Source organism: Acartia tonsa, chromosome 14 (genome assembly GCF_053477335.1).
Source record: "Acartia tonsa isolate MP-2025a chromosome 14, ASM5347733v1, whole genome shotgun sequence".
Lineage (NCBI taxonomy): Eukaryota > Metazoa > Arthropoda > Copepoda > Calanoida > Acartiidae > Acartia > Acartia tonsa.
In genome coordinates, this window is record NC_137273.1 from 15,409,781 (window position 1) to 15,431,657 (window position 21,877).

The window sequence follows — 21,877 nt, forward strand, 5'->3', positions numbered from 1 at the left end:
TTTGTGTTTATATGCAATTTTCTATAATAAAATGTGAGAAATGCCTTTTTTCACACGTAGGGCGAAAAAACTAACACTGAAAATAAAATGTATGTCTTGAAAATGTCCTAAACTCATAGATAAAAACTTTCATAAGAACATTTATTTCAAAATATGTCATTTAAGGCATGAAATTAATTTTGCAAATTAACATTGCAAATGTTTGCAAATAACTTTTGAAAATGATTTCTGCGGATTTTCTAATTTACATAGGTGTTTTCTGCACATTTTCCCCTTTCCAAAAATACCTTCCTCGTTAAGATTGGCTTCAAGAAAGTATTTACTTTTTAAAAATGATATGTGTTGAATAAGGTATAAAAGCTTACAAGCCAAAAAATGTGGTAATGCAGTTCTAATAATTTTGGTACCATTGTCCTATGCCCCTTCCCTCCCTCTATTTAAGATTTGATTAGACTTACTTTAATTATTCTTAATAGCAAAGCTACTCTATAATTCACTTTGTAAGTCCTTCCTTTACGCTTTCCTAATTAATATTTCAGAAAGGTTTCGTGATTAATGCATATTTATCAACTGAACAACCTCTCTATAATTCATTTGGTCTTATTATACTTCAATTAATTATTGGTGCTTCGCTACTTAAGGCTGTTGTCGTCTTTGTTTTTGTTTTAAATAAATTCCACATGATATAATATCCTTCCTGTAGTACAAGGCGTCGGAGTTGGCTTAGGTGACGCAACACTTAAATAGGAGGCCGGAAACGGAAAATGATTCGCCGAAAGCTGAATCATTGTTTTCGACCGCGGGCCAGGCCGGCCTGACCGCTTAAACATCGGCGGCGGTGTGCCGATTTTTATTTTCAACTTTTTGACTGGTGTTAAGTGATTTTCTCGGACATGGCGGAACATGTCCATGGCGGTGGAGAATGTGACGGTGCACTCGGGTATCCTGCAGGTGTGCGGCACCAGGAAGTCGTAGCTGTTGTCCGTTAACTCGTTGTTCTTGGCCAATACCTGTTAAACAAAAAGTTTTAAAGTTTAAATACCAACATTAAAACGTTTTCAGTAGAGCATCTACTCTATAATTAGAAGGGATCTTATTAGGATCATTGAAGAATTATCACTGAACCTTTAAGGTTCTCCTTTACAGTGTAGCTTCTTATTGGCCCCAGAAAGCTGAGGTTTTTAATTATTTCGGGGGAGGGTACCTTTACTATCCCAAGAAAAACCACCCCTCTTGTTAAAACAATTGTCCCCCTCACCAGATAAAAAGAACATACCCCACCTTCTTCCCACAAGGGCCCCTAGAGGCTTTTGTAAACATAATTCTTGGTGTAACAATTAAAACTAACACTAAGCTAAATAACTAGCTGCAATAACAAAAAAACTGACCTTCCAAAGCTTGCGTATCTTATTTCCATATGCCACACTATATGTGAGGGTGGCCGCGCTCACGCGTAGGTCAGTCTGGTAACGAATTTCCCGTGCATCTCTTGCCCTAAAAACAATTATAAATGTCAGAAAAAAGCTGCTTAAAAGCAGTCTGACCGCCATGCATGTTTTAATACCTAATTATTCTCAATAATAATTGGAATGTTAATGATAAGTTTCAATCGTCTACATATATAACATAGAAATCATCATGCAAAGTTTGAAATCGATAGGGCAATTCTAGCATGTCTAAATTAACGAAAAGAGCAAACTGTTCCGGAAGGACGGACGGACCTTAATTATTGAATTATAATTAAAAGTTATGCAATGAAAAGAGATAAAACATACCTTCCATGGTTCATAGTTGTAATATGCTCAATAAGATCTCCAGTTCTCAGCATTATACCATGGTCATGATGGTCACACCCGGGCTCGCATCCGTCACAATCCTAAAAAAATCATTGTTACTCAAGATCCAGAGAGAGGTAGAGGACAATGGGCTGGTTATTACACTAGTCCTTAAAGTTTACGACAAACCGTTCTCTTATTCGATAGGGTAACAAATTACTGAAAATTAGTTGGTTGGTCTATTTAGCTGAGTGTTTAAACATTTCAACCATTAACCTTTAACCTACAGAAGGGGTAATTTTGTGTGCCATCATTGGGATGTACATCAATCTATCGGTCATTGTTTTATACCTTTAAGTCCCTGCTTAAGATATTTAGGCTAACAAAACGATGCGGTAATAACTATTATTTACCTCACAAATATAAGTAATATCTCTCTGTACAACTGGATGTAAAACCACTTCTGTCTGTGGGTTTGTTTGGACACCACCGCTGCTGTCTGGAATAGGCTCTGTTGGCGGTTTTGTTGCCACGCTTTCTACCGGCGTCTAAATATAAATGTTTGTAGTTTATTACCTCTCCTTCCTTGAAATTAGGGATGGCAATCCGTCAAATTTTTGTACCGGATTCGGATTCTTAAAAGAATCCGTCCAAAAAAATAGCGGATTCCCGCAGATTCCGGATTCTAGCAATATTTTAAAAGGCTTTAAAAAAAATTATAAAAATTAAGTGCTACATATGTCCTAAAAATTAATGTTCTTGGTGTTCTCTATAGTTCACTTCCGAGAATCGAACCAGATTTTAAAAGATTTTATATATAATAATGATAATCTTTGCCTTCAAAAAGCGGGAGTTGAAAGAAAAAATTCAAGACGCTAATTTTAGTCTATTAATTAATAATCCGAATCCGCTATTAAAAAACGGATTCCGGATTTGGATTCCAAAATTGACCAAAAATTGGGCGGATTGCCAACCCTACTTGAACGCATTTTTTTATACCCAAATTAGAGGGGACTTAAGAGTGTATATTATACTGGTACCCAAAGTTTCATGAACTTTTTCTCTCGTTCAATTCAATACCTCTGGGTAATTTCATGCAACTTTTACAAATACACAGTGTCAGTGTCTATTCTTTTCAACCAATAGTTTAAATTTACAGAAAGGGTAATTTTGTTTATCAACATTTTGCATGTACATCAATTTATAGTCCATTGTCTTATCCCTTAAAATCCCTGTTTGGTTCTACCTGACTCATATTGTTGAGACTGAAAGGATTTCTGAACAATTCCAGAGATTTTCCAAATTTTCTGGATCTAGGACTTGACTTTTGTGACAATATTGGAGCTTCTCCTGTTTTCATACAATAAATGAGATAGAAAGTTTGGCGTTTTTTCCCCCTAAACTGCCCGTTGAGCCCAGAAACCCACCTTTTTTACTTTTGAAATAAATTGAAAATAAGGGAAAGGGTTTATTAATAGGTTATATTGAGTATCATATAGCCATATAGCAGGGATAGATTACTGCAGGTATATGCCCCCACCGCTCTTTAATTTAAATGGATTAAAAAATGGGGGGGGGGGGAGAAGTTAATGCTTAACAGGCATTTTAGGGGAAAGGTCTGATGAAAAATGAAGAAAAAAAAGCAATATACAGACTGGCCAGCCAAATTTGAAAATAAAAAACGTACATAACGTACACACAAAATACGTTACGTACATAAAAAAGTAAAAAAACGTACAAAAAACGTACATTCCTAATAAAAATAAGTTAAATAATTTCCTAGTTACCTATTATCAATACATTTAAGTCTACTAGCAGCTACCTGTTGTTGTTGTTGTAGCCATGATTCTCTGAAGTTAGGACTCAGATGCACACGGAGACTGGAAGTGAGAATCCTTTGGCCAATCTTAGATTGGTAAGCTTCGCGCACAGCTGATTGTATTCTATGTTACATTACAAGCTGACTCGCAATTCTCGTGGAAGCTACTCAATTATTACATCACCCTGGCCTAGAGTTTTGGCAGGTGTTCCATATTAAGCCACCCTAATTAATGGCACTCTCATACGAGGAGCATGGATGAGGGAAAGCATGGTTAGAGCTGCTTGATTTGTAGAATCCTAACTTCCTACAAATCTCCCCCCTTACAACCCTAGGGCATCTTAGGGAAGGTTGTGTGATCATAATCTGACAAATTGCGACAGCATTTGTCAACCAAGTGCAAAGTCTATGTGGGGACTTGAACTCGGTTTTTCCCAACCACAGCGTAGTGCGCTAACCACTACACTATGGGACACCCACTAGCAGCTACCTGTAAAGGAGAACCATAGCGAACTGACAGACACAAGATATCCTATTACTCTATTTAAAAGAACTAGCGTCTACGCTCCTAAAGGCCTCTAGGGGCAATTGAGGAGGGGAGAGTTGAATTCAATAAAAAAACATGGATGACAACATACATAAGTAGCGAAGCTCAAAAGTTATTTATAGACATCTGGAAAAAAATTAACTTAAAATCAGTGAGCAATTAAAATTGATTTTTGGGGGGAGGAGGTAGTTTTTTTCTAAAGTCAATTTCTCTTGGGAAGGTGGATGGTGATACTCTTCCCCAAAATAGTTATAAAACTTCCAAAAACCTATGAGAAGCTATCCTGTTAAGGAGAACCATATCGGTTCCGTGGTTAACGAGATTCTTTGGTTCAAACAAACAGACATCCTGTTATTTTGTACAAAGTATATCCTATTATAAGGACCAGCGACTACGCCCTTAGAGGCCTCTAGAGGAACTTGATTAGGGAGGGGGGGGGGGGAGTTGAATTCAAAAACCCATTTTTTTTTATCTAAAAATAAAAAGTAAAAAACAAGGATGACAACATCCCTAAGTAGCGAAGCTCAAAAGTTATGGATGGAAATTTGGCAACTATATAAACTACTAGCGGCTTTGCCCCTAGCCTCTAGGGGCTCTGCCCCAAGAGGTGATAAAAAAAATTTGGGCGAAATACGTAAAAGGACCAAGGAAACCCCCTTTTGGGGGGATTGGGGGTGTCCCACCCCCCAAGAAAACCACCACAGGACCAGTAGGTATATTCCCTGAAGAGTAGAATCCGATCGGTTTAGTGGTTACCGAGATCTTAAGGGACGGACAGACAGACAGACAGACAGACATCGTTCTACTTTGTATTATAGATAGAGTAGTGTCGTAAAAAATAAGCATTTAACTTATTTAAATACATCACAAAACCTTTTAAAAATATATAATTCAGCCCCCCAACCAATAAGCAAATCTCAATGAAATTTAGTGGAAGTATTAAGAATGAAAACTAATACAATCCCTAAAATTACAACCGTCTATCAGGATTATGAGTAGAGAAAATCACAAAAACCTATACATCTAGGAATCGAAATAGCACTGCAACAAATAGACAAACCTTAAAGAAACTTTTTGAAAATATGTAGAATGTGAATTTATTCATTCCCTGAAAATTTCAGTCGTCTATCTTGAATAGAAGTCGAGAAAACCATGAAAAAAAGAAAATCTAGGAATAGATCTAGCACCCCAACCAAAAAGCAAATCTTAATGAAAATATGTAGAATGTGAACTTATTCAATCAAAAAACAGGAGCCGAGAAAATCACGTTTCTCCGAAAGCATAACGGACTGACAAAGTGATTATAGAGTAGCTTCGCTAATAAATTTTTTAGTGAGGGAGGGGGGAGTAGACCACCCCCATTTTTGATTTCAATTTTAAAAAGAAAGAAAAAATAGGGGAAGGGTGTTGATTTTTCTCTAAGAGTAATTTCTCTTGGGAGGGTGGTTGTACCCTCTCCCAGGACCTATGAGAAGCTACCCTGTAAAGGAGAACCATATCGGTTTAGCGGTTAGCGAGAACCTTCGGTACAAATAAACTGACAGAGAGACATACATCCTGTTATTACGTACTAATTATATTCTATTAAATAAAGTAGTAAGTTTTTTGACTGATGCTTAAGATTTTCATAACTACTTCACACAGTTACCGAGATGGTTTTAGGATATTTTTCTACCTTTTTGAATACAGGTTCTTGAAGGGATATGGAAGGACAGAGAAAATATCCTACCTCACAAAGATCATGTCGGTTCAGCGGTTAACGAGATTCTTCGTTACAGAAAAAAAGGATTTATAGGATAGGTAAACATATAATAGGATAGGGTTATTTTGTCTATTGCTAAAGATCTCAGAAAATACTACTCTTTAATACAAAGTAAATCAATGCCTGTCTGTCTAAAGCTTAAGATCTTGGTAACCGCTGAACAGATTGGGTTCTAATCTTCAGGGAATATATCTACTGGTCCTGTGGTAGTTTTAGGCTATTTTCTTAGAGTGTGGGAAACCCAACCCCCCAAAAAAATCAACCGCCCCTCAATTTATTTTTGTAAACTAATGCAAATCAGCGGGGTGGGGGAACCCCCACCGCACCCTGGGGCGAAGCCTAAATGAAAAAAATAATCACAATCTTTTTTTATATTTTTTTTTTGGCAAATTTCCAACAAACTATTCTATAAAAGAGGGGAGGAAGCCTCTAGAGGCTAGGGGCGAAGCCTCTAATCCTAGTAGAAAGTAAAAAGCTTTAAGTGTCCCTCCCACAAAGAAAATAGCAAAAAAAACATCACAGGACTATTAGGTATATTTCATGAAGAGTAGAGCCCAATAGGTTCAGTGGTTACTTATATATTAAGCTTCTGATATACAGACGGACAGACATCATTCTACTTTGTATCATAGATAATATACTATTTTTGTAATACTTTTTGTACAAATACAAATACTTTTATACCTACTTATATTTGATTCTTATTCTTTAAAAACTGAAGATACCAAAAAATAAGACTTCTTAATCCTAAACTGAGCACCATATGATATCTCGGAAAAGGGGGGGGGGGGGAAATGTGGTGACTCGTGCCACGACATACCAGCAATTTTATTTTGGGTGCTACTCCCTTAGTTTTAGAGATAATTGGGTGAAATCTTTTGGGCTGGGTCACTAATTACCCCAACTATTGGTATCTTTCAAAAAAACGGCGGCGGGTCCGCCGCTCCCGCCGTTCGCCGCCATTTTCCGCCGCCGCCAAAAAAATTTTTTTTATTGCATTTCTCGCCGAATTAGGCAATTTGGAATCATTTGAGACCATGTTATTTTTTTCAAAAATTTTTCCCCTTATAACCAACCCTGCGGGGGGACTTAGTCATTTTTTTCAAATTCTCGTTTATCAAGGTATATCTTAAATTCAGTGCCTCTCCTAAGCTTTTAAAGATATTGAGACAAAACCTTTTGAGGTAGATCAGTAAAAAATATTTGAATAAAAAATGGCGGCGGTACCGCCGCTCCCGCCGTCCACCGCCATTTTCCGCCGCCGCCGCCAAAAATTTTTTTATTGCATTTCTCGCCGAATTAGGCAATTTGGAATCATTTGAGACCATGTTATTTTTTTCAAAAATTTTTCTCCTTATAACCAACCCTGCGGGCGGGGGGACTTAGTCATTTTTTTCAAATTCTCGTTTATCAAGGTATATCTTAAATTCAGTGCCTCTCCTAAGCTTTTAAAGATATTGAGACAAAACCTTTTGAGGTAGATCAGTAAAAAATATTTGAATAAAAAATGACGGCGGTACCGCCGCTCCCGCCGTCCACCGCCATTTTCCGCCGCCGCCGCCAAAATTTTTTTTATTGCATTTCTCGCCGAATTAGGCAATTTGGAATCATTTGAGACCATGTTATTTTTTTCAAAAATTTTTCCCCTTATAACCAACCCTGCGGGCGGGGGGACTTAGTCATTTTTTTCAAATTCTCGTTTATTAAGTTATATCCTAAATTCAGTGCTTCTCCTGTGCTTTTAAAGATATTGAAACAAAATCTTTTGAGGTAGATCAGCAAAAAAATATTTGAATAAAAAATGGTGGCGGTACCACCGCTCCCGCCATCCACCGCCATTTTCCGCCGCCCACAGGACGGCTTGTAAGGGGAAAAATTTTTGAAAAAAAAAATATGGTCTCAAATGATTCCAAATTGCCTAATTCGGCGAGAAATGCAATAAAAAAATTTTTGGCGGCGGCGGCGGAAAATGGCGGTGGACGGCGGGAGCGGCGGTACCGCCGCCATTTTTTATTCAAATATTTTTTACTGATCTACCTCAAAAGGTTTTGTCTCAATATCTTTAAAAGCTTAGGAGAGGCAGTGAATTTAAGATATACCTTAATAAACGAGAAAGTCCCCCCGCAGGGTTGGTTATAAGGGGAAAAATTTTTGAAAAAAATAACATGGTCTCAAATGATTCCAAATTGCCTAATTCGGCGAGAAATGCAATAAAAAAAATTTTTTGGCGGCGGCGGAAAATGGCGGCGAACGGCGGGAGCGGCGGACCCGACGCCGTTTTTTTTGAAAGATACCAATAGTTGGGGTAATTAGTGACCCAGCCCAAAAGATTTCACCCAATTATCTCTAAAACTAAGGGAGTAGCACCCAAAATAAAATTGCTGGTATGTCGTGGCACGAGTCACCACATTTCCCCCCCCCCCCCTTTACCCAAGTATATAAAGAATTTGAAAAAAATTATCGTAAAATCTATTAAAGGGGTAGTTGCATGAAATGCATTTAAACTTGAATTTAGTCAACTGCATATCTTTTTTCTGTTCAATAGTTTAAACTAAATGTATAGGACATATATTTCAAATCCATAAATTTAAACTGTAAGTTCTAATAACATATATGCATAATTTACCTACATATTTTTGTTCTATGAAAATTGAAGATATTATTGAACTTATTTGATATAATACACCTATTGTTTTTGCAAAAATTTTCGTACAAAACATACAAATTACTTTTCTACTAATATTTGATTCTTATTCTTAAAAAAAAACGTAAAACGTACAAAAATATAAAATACGTTACGTACACATCTCAATATAACGTCCAGAACGTACTCAGATTCGATACGTTACGTACAAAACGTGCACTCTGGCTAGTCTGAATATATGAATTTGTGTTATAAATGTTTACACTTTTCTTTTATGATAGGTAAAACAGGAAAATCTATTTAAAAGAGGACTATCCACGAACAAGAGCACTTGATTCTAAGTACCTTCCAGCATTGATCCTGAGTATTTTCTTTCAGAATATAATAGGTCACTATCAATAATCAATATATTGACAAGAAAATTTATGTTTCACCACTTCAAGTTGAAGAAAAGTAAAAAAATGTCCACCATTTTTCCTTAAAATTATATCAAACGTTTTGTTGAGTTCGGGGTGTCTTTAATTGTCCATGTTGTCAAATGATAAAAATTAAAAAAAGTCAAATGCACATTTACTATATCTCATATGTATGTTTAAATTAATGCTAATATGGATTAATTTACAATCTATATAACACGAGTATTCGCATATGTATCATCAAATATTTATTTTATTAAAAGAATTTGCTTCATAAAAGTTTTCAAAATCAATTAAAATACCTAAAAAAACATGGTGAAACATAAATTTTCTCGTCAATATATTAATAATATATGGTGTCCTATTATATTCTGAAAGAAAATACTCAGGATCAATGCTGGAAGGTAATTACAATCATGTGCTCTCGTTCGTGGATAGTCCTCTTTTCAAAATTATGGTCCCATGTTTGATGTAGGTACACGTTAGGGCTTTATTCATATCATTCTATTGTTATTTATTCTATGCCTGAAGACTTCATTTTGTGTATGAGTGTGTGTTGTTCCAAGTCAGTGACGGCTGCGAACCGCCGGCCGCAGTCGCCGCAAACATGCTCTTTGTCATAATGCTTCGTTCTAATACAAAAATTAATATATTTAAAATATTTATATTTATATATTGCATCGTATTATAAACAGCTTTCCGCAGATATAAAAATGTACAATCATAAGATAAAAACTAGTTTTGTTAGCCCCGGAAGCCGAAGGCAGCTGTTTAACACAATAGTTTTTCAGCCGCTAGATGTCGCTAGTTACATTTTTTGGCGATTTCTCTTGGGAGGGTGGTGGTACCCTCCCCCAAAATAGTTATAAACCTATCCGGAACCTATTAAAAGCTACATTGTAACAGAGAACCGTATCGGTTAAGCGGTTAGCGAGATCCTTTAGTACAGACAAACAGACAGACAAAAATCCTGTTACTTTATCAAAATGGATTAATAGTTATTTCTCGCATCGTATTATAAACGGCTTTCCGCGGATATAGAATGTACAATTGTAAGATTAAAACCAGTTTTTTAGCCCCTAGGTGCCGTAGGCACGGGCTAAAAAACTGGTTTTAATCTTATGATTGTACATTTTTATATTCGTAGAAAGCTGGATATAATACGATGCTAGACATAGTTTTTTGTATGGATGAGAACCGGTTCCTATCCACCGGATTCGAATGAATACGAGAAAATATATTAATTTCCTGTTATGAACTGTTAAGCTCCAGGCCGCGGGGAAAATTAAATTGCACTTGTGACATTTGTAATCATCTATATCAACATCTGATACAACAGGAGATATTTCTTTGGATGAGTCTTCTTCAGTGTCAAGACGTGGCCTTTTAGAGTCAGGTTGACCCTCAGTATTTTCTTCATCATCCTCTAAGGCCTCTTGACTTTTATCAGCGATTACCTAGATAAATGGATATATTATCACTTGGATCTAACACTAGATTTTAATGTTCTCTAATAAAGTGATTCTTGCAGCAAGCTAAAATAACGATTCCCCCCATCCGACCACTTAACTAACTGACCAATAAAAGAGTTGCATGGTAGTAAGCTAAATTGACGATAATTTCTCCCCTGTCATAATATCTAAGTATTTACTAAACACATATATAGAGAAATCAAGAAACCTTTCATATATGTTACAATATTTATATTTTTGATGCATGATTGATGTAATGACGGAACAGGAAAATTAAATACTGGATGCTCATTTGTGTAGAAAATCAGTACAATAAAATTCAGCAGTCTGTTTTGAACTTCAGCCGAGAAAATCGCATTTCCTTCAAAGCGTTACGCACTGAAAGAATGTCTGTTTTTTATTAATCTTTCTCTCTATATAATAATCTGAATGTTTGTTTATCTTTATCTATCTATCTATATCTATTTACATACCTTATCCATCATAGTGATGGCCACTCTGGCATCTAGCATTATAGGAATATTTATAACCCATTCCTCTACAGTTCGCGGAATTATGTCTGTCTGTCTGTCTATCTATCTATATCTATTTACATACCTTATCCATCATAGTGATGGCCACCCTGGCATCTAGCATTGTAGGAATATTAATAACCCATTCCTCCACAGTTCGCGGAATCAGATCATTAGAATTATCAGATTTTGTCGGCTTCTTTTTCTTCTTCTTTTTTACCTTACTCTTTGGCATAGCTTTCTGCTGTGCGTTTACCCTAAAAACGAATTTTAAATTTATAGATTATACAAAAGTAATAAGATGTCTAAGTGTCAGTCTTTCTGTGGCTTAAGATCTCGATATCCGTTGAAATAAATGGTTCTCCTTTACAGTGAATTTACAAACAGGTTTACCAAACCTGTTCAAACCTTTCAACTAGTTATTTGTATCAAGAGGAGGGGTAATTTGTTAGAGATGAGCAAATTTGTCGCCCATTGTCTTATCCTTTAAGATCCCAGCAAAATGTAAAAACGATTTCTAGACTGAAATATAAAGCTACCTGTATTCCAACGGCAAATCTTTCATGATCGGCCGTTTTGCATATTTAGAGAAATGATGGGCGAAATTCTCGCCGATGACGTCCGTATCCTCCTCCAGTTTGGCCAGTAGGGCCACCACAGAGTTGACGTATTTCTTCAGTTGAGCGGGGAAGTTGTTATCCCCGCAGTTGTCCTCACTAAACATCTCATGTGGCGACCTAAAAAGTTAAAATAAAACAGGGATCTAAAGGGATAAGATCATGGCTGATAAGTGGATGTATTGTACATAAACAATGTTAATACATAAAATTGCATTCTGTAGACTACTAATAGTGGTTAAAACAACTAATCAAAATCCATTAGGTAAAAGTCCCCAAAATTATTAGGCGAATGAATAAGAAAACGTTATTATAAAACTCTAACACTAAATTCCGGTTGAGAAAAAAAGGGGAGCACTAACCCTGCTGAGCACATACCTGCGGTGCCCTAACCCTGCGAGAAGTACCCAAGTATGACCTAACCTAACCTGATTTAAAGTAAAAAACAAACGAAAAACTTTCCTTCACTTTAAAAAAAAGAAGATTACAACTTTGAAAGAGAATAGCCATTTTAGTAGGGAGGAGTTATGTAAGTCCCTAAATTGGATAATTAAATCGGTTCAGTGGAGGGGATATTAAATTGTATACCTAATACAAATGTACACTGGACCAGTAGGGTCCCCAAAGTTTTAAAACAATGGTTGGTTCCAATTTGGAAGTGTTCAAACTTTTTCAACAAATAATTTTAATCTATTATTGGCTTATTAGCTTATTGTCTAAACCTTATCACTGCTACTGATGTGCTAATTTTGTTCTTCAACAAGGTAATCTTATTCTACAGCTTTCTATCTAATCTAAACTTACTTATATTTTTTCTTGCACTGCGGACACTCCACTTCATAGTCGTGCTGGTCCTTGTGGATGGCAAAGGCAACCGGACTTTGGCAGGGAGTCGAACACACGTCACAATTCAACTCCCGGAAGGTGACAAACTTGCAGATAAAGTGAACAGGGTTCGCCTTAAAAAAAAGTTTAAGAAATCTTGTAGTTTATTTATAGATTTTAAAAGGCAATGTTTTTTACATTTTGCTGTAATCTAAAATACAGTAGAATATGTCTGTCTGTCTGTTTGTACTGATGGATCTTGCTAATCGCGGAACCGATCGGACTCTCCTTAACAGGATAGCTTCTCATAGGTCTCGGGAAGGTTTACAACTATTTTTGGGGAGGGTACAACCAAACACCCCAGAGACATCGACAAAAATAAAAAAAAACGCCGCTCTGCGGATAAATTTGCAATTAGCTAAAAACCTGGCTAACACCATCTATCGGCGAAAAAAAATACTTTTGTAGCGTAGCCGCTAGTAGATAATTAAGGCATGGATGATATAATTGTACTTTAGATTTCAAACTTGCTATTATGATTCCTGTAACTGCCAGGTACAATTTAGAAAGCGCAACAACTCCTTAATAATCATCACCCAATTCCTTGTCCATTTTTAACATTATGATAAATTTTCTTTTTTGTTGTGTTGTCATCCTTATTTTGCTGACGAATCTACAAAACAACATGGAGGGAGAGGACAATGGGTTGTTTATTACAATAGTCCTCAAAAATTTTATAAAAACGTTTTCTAAATCGTTGGCTAAAAACTTTGGGGACTTTTATTAAATTTTGAATGGTTGGTTCATTTAGTTAAGTGTCTAACCATTTCAACCACTTACTATGATCTACAGAAGGGTAACTTTATGTATCATAATTGGGGATGTACATCAATGTATCGGCCATTGTCTTATCCCCTTAGATCCCTAACTAAATTGTTCCTTACTTGATGTAAATGAAGCATATGGTAGATGAGCTTGATGGCATGAGGAAACTGTTGGTTGCAGACTTTACATTTGGTAGCTCTGTTTAGTTCCGAGGGAGTTGTGATGCCGGGATGGTAGAATGACATCACAGGTTCCTCGGGCTTCATTTCCTGCACAAAACAAGATTAGTTTTCATTAAACGTGTATGCCTTAAAGGGTAAAGGGGACTGTGCACGAACGAGAGCAAGTAATTTTAAGCACCTTCCAGCAGTAAATTCGAATATTTTTTGGGTGAATATACTAGGTGCTTGTTTAATTATTTTTTTCCATTTAAAACTATCGCGAAACAAAATACTTTTAAAACTATTATTGAAATTAGAGGGTCGACTTGAGAGCTCCTAGGAGCACATCCTAAAGTTTATTTGTACAGTTACCTAATTCCTAACAATCTTTTTGTTACAGTTTTACAGACGGACAATGATAAGGTATATGGTAATAACGCTACAAAACTTACAAGTTTAACAGTGGGAACTCCTCCAGACTTGGGGCTCTTAGATCTGGCACCTCCAGGAGACTTGGACCTGTTGATGGTACCCAGGGCTGAATTACCGCTGGCTGCTAGCTTGGCCTCAACCTACAAGGATAACGAAGGTTACAATAATGGAATTTGGTGCTTTCCCCCAATGTATCTCTTGAGCAATTTTTGAATAACTTCAAAATATTGGGAAATTTTTTAGCATGGTGCACTGCGGGCCTACCTTACACACAATATAAACTAACCTAACCTGACCTAAAATAATAAACAAACGAACAACTAATAAAATAAGGGAGGGGGGTGGAGAAGGTGGTGATATAAACTATGCACTTTCACGAAAAACGCGTATGGAATTATAAGCAGAAAAAAAGACGATATGCAGGTTAATATATCAGTGGCTTATAGAGCCCCTATTAAGTGACACTTTTTATTACACTAGCGGCTTCGCCCCTAGCCTCTATGGGCTTTTCCCCAAGAGATGATCAAAAAAAAATTAAGGTGAAATTTGTAAAAGGACCAAGGAAATCTTCTGCAAAAAAAAGGACTAAGGAAATCTTCTGCAAAAAAAAAATAAAGGAGTAAGGAAGTCTTCTGCAAAAAAAAATAAAGGACCATAAAATCTTCTGCAAAAAAAAAAAAAAAAAAATAAGGGGGAGATTTTTTTGTTTTTTTGGGGGGTTGGGGGTGTCCCACCCCCCAAGAAAATAGCCTAAAACCACCACAGGACCAGTAGGTATATACCCTGAAGAGTAGAATCCAATCGGTTCAGTGGTTACCGAGATCTTAAGCTTCAGACGGACGGACGGACAGACATCATTCTACTTTGTATTATAGATGACTTTAAATGCGCATTTTGTTATTTACAAATCAGACTTTTAATTCATATCTTTACTATACCTGTCTGAGAAAAGCCACCATAAACGGATGATGATAGAGTGGCTTGTCATCAATCTGAGAATGAACTTCGCTGATCCAGAGGGCCAGGGTTCTGACCCCGGCAATGCTGTAGTTCCTACGGCTGATCCATTCTCTGAGGAAACGGACTATCTGGTCCGGTGGACAGTAATGCGGATTTTCACACTAGAAAAAATATGCAGCATAAACAAAACTGTTTTGGCTTAAATTCTTATTTTCAAATATGTAAAATTATTTTCATAAAAACAAACAATTATAAACTAAGACACAAGAATATATTCCTTTATAAAAGAAATGGAATGTACGAGTGTCTATCTGTACTGAAAGATTTTGCTATTTTTGGGGAGGTTACCTAAACCCTTCTAGGAGAATGCCCCCCTGAAAAAATAACCCAATTTTTTTTCTTTAACTCTTAAAAAGCTAAAGACCCCCCCCCCCCCCAATGCCTCTAAGGGCGTAGCCGTAGTATTGTATAAAATAGTATCAAAATGTACATTATTTAAGTGTGTCTCTGCTGTAAGCGTGTTTGTTTGTGTTAACGGTCATGTTGAATATTGATTGGGTATACAGTTGGAACTGTAAACAGTATATTAATAATGATTTTTGAGTGACTGACAAACGAATATACCCTAATTAAATAAAAGTTTTCATAAATACTAACCTTCGCAATGTTCTTTGAAAATTTAGAATACTTGTCTTGGAAGATTGGTTTTAGTTTACTGTTTGGCATTCCACTTGGTTTTCCACCAGCACCCTAATGATCATAAACAAAATTACCCTTCAGCAGATTTAAATATTGTTAAAATATAATTCAATAAAAGCACCCACAGATTTAAGAATAATATAACCAATCTTTAAGTACTAGGTAGTGTAATTGAAAACTTGAGGTAGTGGATTCCTGGTATATATTAGGGCTCTGAAGGGATTAGACAATGGCCGATAAATTGATGTATTGTACATCCCCACTGACAAAACTCGAGCAAAACTCATTTGTACTGTACAAAATCTGACCCTTTATTGACCCTCTTATATTTAAAGTTAAGTAAGTGTGGAAAGTAAGCCCGCGACCATGATTCAACACGTATCGCATTTGCTCGTCGTCGGGGAGATAATAGGTTCGCGTAATAACTAAAGACGTTAAAAATGATTCTTACTGTTGCTATGTCAGGTTCGACACAAAAATAGTTAAGAGCAGGGGGATTGCCTTGGTCCAAAACAGGCGCAACAAAGATCATGAAATCATAGAGTTTGTTGTCTGATGGGAGTTACTTAACCAACAGAACTATAGTATAGATGTATATACAGATAACTAAATCCCTCCCTTTTTCGTCTGCTAGCAAATTGTTTTCTGCTACTTCAAGGCTATGTTAATATTCCCGTTACCATTGGTTGATTTTCAATGACCAAATTGAGAGTCGGCGGCACAAGGTCATTGTGATGGGGAGATACAGTTATTGAACCCCTTCCCCCTCTAGTGTTTTTCTCTAATACTTAACCTAATACCACAGGTGTTTTTTTACGGAAAAGTAAATTATGGGTACCACTTTTTTATCCTGGGTTGCTGCGTGTCATGGAGAGCAGCCTCGCCCGTATGAGATAAGGGGGGGAAAGTACAATGATAATAAAATATAAAACTAACCTGTACACTTGGACTCACAACTGTTATAGTTTTCAAACACAGCTGGGGTGAATAAACAGGATGATCCTATAACAATAAGTCATAAAAAGATGAGACCAGTAAAGGTCGAAAGAAGATAAGATTACCTAGAAAAGTAATTTTTGCAATGAAAAGAAATAAGAGGGTAATTTTTTCGCGTATTACCCGTAAAGTTGTGTTAGCGTTCAGTCAAATGCGCTTATTAGGTCAAACTGTTCCTTATTGTGACTAAATGTATATTTATGAAAAGGTCAAAATTAAGAACAGTTTGACTTAATAAGCACATTTGAATAAAACGCTAACTCACAACTTTACGTAAATACGCGCAAAAATGACCCTCTTAGTACTAAAAATAAAATCATAATAAATCTAACAAACACATCTTAAAAACTTAATAAAATAATATCCCCAATAATAATGAACAAAATTAAACATTCTGGTTTTTAAGTATCTTCAACCAACCAATTAAAATCCAATAAAAGTACTCAAAGTTTTTGAACCAACGAATAAGATAGCGAGGGTACCAACAAGTGTAATTTACAGCCCAATGTCTTCTTCCTCCCCGATTATTTGTACCTGTAGCATAGTATTGAGATGGTCTAGATATTTTTCTATATAATGTTTTACTAGGAAAGATTATTTGTACCTGTAGCATAGTATTGAGATGGTCTAGATATTTTTCAATATAATGTTTACTAGGAAAGATTATTTATACCTGTAGCATAGTATTAAGATGGTCCAGATGTTTTTCTATATAATGTTTTACTAGGAAAGATTATTTGTACCTGTAGCATAGTATTGAGATGGTCTAGATATTTTTCAATATAATGTTTACTAGGAAAGATTATTTATACCTGTAGCATAGTATTGAGATGGTCTAGATGTTTTTCTATATAATGTTTTACTAGGAAAGATTATTTATACCTGTAGCATAGTATTGAGATGGTCTAGATATTTTTCAATATAATGTTTAACTAGGAAAGATTATTTATACCTGTAGCATAGTATTGAGATGGTCTAGATGTTTTTCTATATAATGTTTTACTAGGAAAGATTATTTATACCTGTAGCATAGTATTGAGATGGTCTAGATATTTTTCAATATAATGTTTAACTAGGAAAGATTATTTATACCTGTAGCATAGTATTGAGATGGTCTAGATGTTTTTCTATATAATGTTTAACTAGGAAAGATTATTTATACCTGTAGCATAGTATTGAGATGGTCTAGATGTTTTTCTATATAATGTTTTACTAGGAAAGATTATTTATACCTGTAGCATAGTATTGAGATGGTCTAGATATTTTTCAATATAATGTTTACTAGGAAAGATTATTTATACCTGTAGCATAGTATTGAGATGGTCTAGATGTTTTTCTATATAATGTTTTACTAGGAAAGATTATTTATACCTGTAGCATAGTATTGAGATGGTCTAGATATTTTTCAATATCATGTTGAACTAGGAAAGATTATTTATACCTGTAGCATAGTATTGAGATGGTCTAGATGTTTTTCTATATAATGTTTTACTAGGAAAGATTATTTATACCTGTAGCATAGTATTGAGATGGTCTAGATGTTTTTCTATATAATGTTTTACTAGGAAAGATTATTTATACCTGTAGCATAGTATTGAGATGGTCTAGATGTTTTTCTATATAATGTTTACTAGGAAAGATTATTTATACCTGTAGCATAGTATTGAGATGGTCTAGATATTTTTCAATATCATGTTGAACTAGGAAAGATTATTTATACCTGTAGCATAGTATTGAGATGGTCTAGATGTTTTTCTATATAATGTTTTACTAGGAAAGATTATTTATACCTGTAGCATAGTATTGAGATGGTCTAGATGTTTTTCTATATAATGTTTTACTAGGAAAGATTATTTATACCTGTAGCATAGTATTGAGATGGTCAAGATGTTTTTCTATATAATGTTTACTAGGAAAGATTATTTATACCTGTAGCATAGTATTGAGATGGTCTAGATGTTTTTCTATATAATGTTTAACTAGGAAAGATTATTTATACCTGTAGCATAGTATTGAGATGGTCTAGATGTTTTTCTATATAATGTTTAACTAGGAAAGATTATTTATACCTGTAGCATAGTATTGAGATGGTCAAGATGTTTTTCTATATAATGTTTTACTAGGAAAGATTATTTATACCTGTAGCATAGTATTGAGATGGTCTAGATGTTTTTCTATATAATGTTTTACTAGGAAAGATTATTTATACCTGTAGCATAGTATTGAGATGGTCAAGATGTTTTTCTATATAATGTTTAACTAGGAAAGATTATTTATACCTGTAGCATAGTATTGAGATGGTCAAGATGTTTTTCTATATAATGTTTTACTAGGAAAGATTATTTATACCTGTAGCATAGTATTGAGATGGTCTAGATGTTTTTCTATATAATGTTTTACTAGGAAAGATTATTTATACCTGTAGCATAGTATTGAGATGGTCTAGATGTTTTTCTATGTAATGTTTTACTAGGAAAGATTATTTATACCTGTAGCATAGTATTGAGATGGTCAAGATGTTTTTCTATATAATGTTTTACTAGGAAAGATTATTTATACCTGTAGCATAGTATTGAGATGGTCTAGATATTTTTCAATATAATGTTTACTAGGAAAGATTATTTATACCTGTAGCATAGTATTGAGATGGTCTAGATGTTTTTCTATATAATGTTTTACTAGGAAAGATTATTTATACCTGTAGCATAGTATTGAGATGGTCTAGATATTTTTCTATATAATGTTTTACTAGGAAAGATTATTTATACCTGTAGCATAGTATTGAGATGGTCAAGATGTTTTTCTATATAATGTTTAACTAGGAAAGATTATTTATACCTGTAGCATAGTATTGAGATGGTCTAGATGTTTTTCTATATAATGTTTTACTAGGAAAGATTATTTATACCTGTAGCATAGTATTGAGATGGTCTAGATGTTTTTCTATATAATGTTTTACTAGGAAAGATTATTTATACCTGTAGCATAGTATTGAGATGGTCTAGATATTTTTCTATATAATGTTTTACTAGGAAAGATTATTTATACCTGTAGCATAGTATTGAGATGGTCAAGATGTTTTTCTATATAATGTTTTACTAGGAAAGATTATTTATACCTGTAGCATAGTATTGAGATGGTCTAGATGTTTTTATATATAATGTTTACTAGGAAAGATTATTTATACCTGTAGCATAGTATTGAGATGGTCTAGATGTTTTTCTATATAATGTTTTACTAGGAAAGATTATTTATACCTGTAGCATAGTATTGAGATGGTCTAGATGTTTTTCTATGTAATGTTTTACTAGGAAAGATTATTTATACCTGTAGCATAGTATTGAGATGGTCAAGATGTTTTTCTATATAATGTTTTACTAGGAAAGATTATTTATACCTGTAGCATAGTATTGAGATGGTCTAGATGTTTTTCTATATAATGTTTTACTAGGAAAGATTATTTATACCTGTAGCATAGTATTGAGATGGTCTAGATGTTTTTCTATGTAATGTTTTACTAGGAAAGATTATTTATACCTGTAGCATAGTATTGAGATGGTCAAGATGTTTTTCTATATAATGTTTTACTAGGAAAGATTATTTATACCTGTAGCATAGTATTGAGATGGTCTAGATATTTTTCAATATAATGTTTACTAGGAAAGATTATTTATACCTGTAGCATAGTATTGAGATGGTCTAGATGTTTTTCTATATAATGTTTTACTAGGAAAGATTATTTATACCTGTAGCATAGTATTGAGATGGTCTAGATATTTTTCAATATAATGTTGAACTAGGAAAGATTATTTATACCAGTAGCATAGTATTGAGATGGTCAAGATGTTTTTCTATATAATGTTTAACTAGGAAAGATTATTTATACCTGTAGCATAGTATTGAGATGGTCAAGATGTTTTTCTATATAATGTTTTACTAGGAAAGATTATTTATACCTGTAGCATAGTATTGAGATGGTCTAGATGTTTTTCTATATAATGTTTTACTAGGAAAGATTATTTATACCTGTAGCATAGTATTGAGATGGTCTAGATGTTTTTCTATGTAATGTTTTACTAGGAAAGATTATTTATACCTGTAGCATAGTATTGAGATGGTCAAGATGTTTTTCTATATAATGTTTTACTAGGAAAGATTATTTATACCTGTAGCATAGTATTGAGATGGTCTAGATATTTTTCAATATAATGTTTAACTAGGAAAGATTATTTATACCTGTAGCATAGTATTGAGATGGTCTAGATGTTTTTCTATATAATGTTTTACTAGGAAAGATTATTTATACCTGTAGCATAGTATTGAGATGGTCTAGATGTTTTTATATATAATGTTTACTAGGAAAGATTATTTATACCTGTAGCATAGTATTGAGATGGTCTAGATGTTTTTCTGAATAATGTTTTACTAGGAAAGATTATTTATACCTGTAGCATAGTATTGAGATGGTCTAGATATTTTTCAATATAATGTTTAACTAGGAAAGATTATTTATACCTGTAGCATAGTATTGAGATGGTCAAGATGTTTTTCTATATAATGTTTTACTAGGAAAGATTATTTATACCTGTAGCATAGTATTGAGATGGTCTAGATGTTTTTCTATATAATGTTTTACTAGGAAAGATTATTTATACCTGTAGCATAGTATTGAGATGGTCTAGATGTTTTTCTATATAATGTTTTACTAGGAAAGATTATTTATACCTGTAGCATAGTATTGAGATGGTCAAGATGTTTTTCTATATAATGTTTTACTAGGAAAGATTATTTATACCTGTAGCATAGTATTGAGATGGTCAAGATGTTTTTCTATATAATGTTTAACTAGGAAAGATTATTTATACCTGTAGCATAGTATTGAGATGGTCTACATGTTTTTCTATATAATGTTTTACTAGGAAAGATTATTTATACCTGTAGCATAGTATTGAGATGGTCTAGATGTTTTTCTATATAATGTTTTACTAGGAAAGATTATTTATACCTGTAGCATAGTATTGAGATGGTCAAGATGTTTTTCTATATAATGTTTAACTAGGAAAGATTATTTATACCTGTAGCATAGTATTGAGATGGTCAAGATGTTTTTCTATATAATGTTTTTACTAGGAAAGATTATTTATACCTGTAGCATAGTATTAAGATGGTCAAGATGTTTTTCTATATAATGTTTAACTAGGAAAGATTCAGCTTCAGGCACTCCATCCTCCTACATTTATACAACATAAATTTAAAGTCTTTAAATTTGTTGGTGGTTTGTTTTGTTTAGTCAAGATCACAACCCTGCAACCCTGTTTTTTTAATTTTTGAAATAAAGGGAATAGTTGCTTTCGCAATATTCCGTAAAATTGTGAGCAAGCTTCCAGTCAAATGCGCTTATAATTTCTTACTGTT

At 34.3% G+C, this 21,877-nt stretch overlaps 1 protein-coding gene across 5 annotated transcripts; it reads right to left on the reverse strand.

The window, feature by feature from the left end:
* Positions 1 to 650: 650 nt before the first annotated feature.
* Positions 651 to 21,709, reverse strand: LOC145306534 (uncharacterized). 5 transcript variants are annotated; one of them, XM_080148698.1, is made up of 16 exons: positions 21,609 to 21,709; positions 16,403 to 16,468; positions 15,425 to 15,517; positions 14,746 to 14,928; positions 13,828 to 13,947; positions 13,334 to 13,483; positions 12,369 to 12,523; positions 11,487 to 11,684; positions 11,033 to 11,204; positions 10,212 to 10,420; positions 9,489 to 9,595; positions 3,022 to 3,125; positions 2,189 to 2,323; positions 1,776 to 1,876; positions 1,389 to 1,494; positions 651 to 1,010 (listed from the first exon to the last, which is right to left on the reverse strand). In XM_080148698.1, the coding sequence occupies exons 1-16, from the start codon at positions 21,615 to 21,617 to the stop codon at positions 666 to 668; spliced, it is 2,253 nt and encodes a 750-aa protein (XP_080004824.1). In that variant the 5' UTR covers positions 21,618 to 21,709; the 3' UTR covers positions 651 to 665. The 5 variants fall into 5 exon arrangements, with proteins under 5 accessions (XP_080004824.1, XP_080004827.1, XP_080004825.1 ...); XM_080148701.1 differs by lacking the exon at positions 21,609 to 21,709 and adding an exon at positions 18,672 to 18,733; XM_080148699.1 differs by lacking the exon at positions 21,609 to 21,709 and adding an exon at positions 18,323 to 18,365.
* Between the last annotated feature and the right edge of the window lie 168 nt (positions 21,710 to 21,877).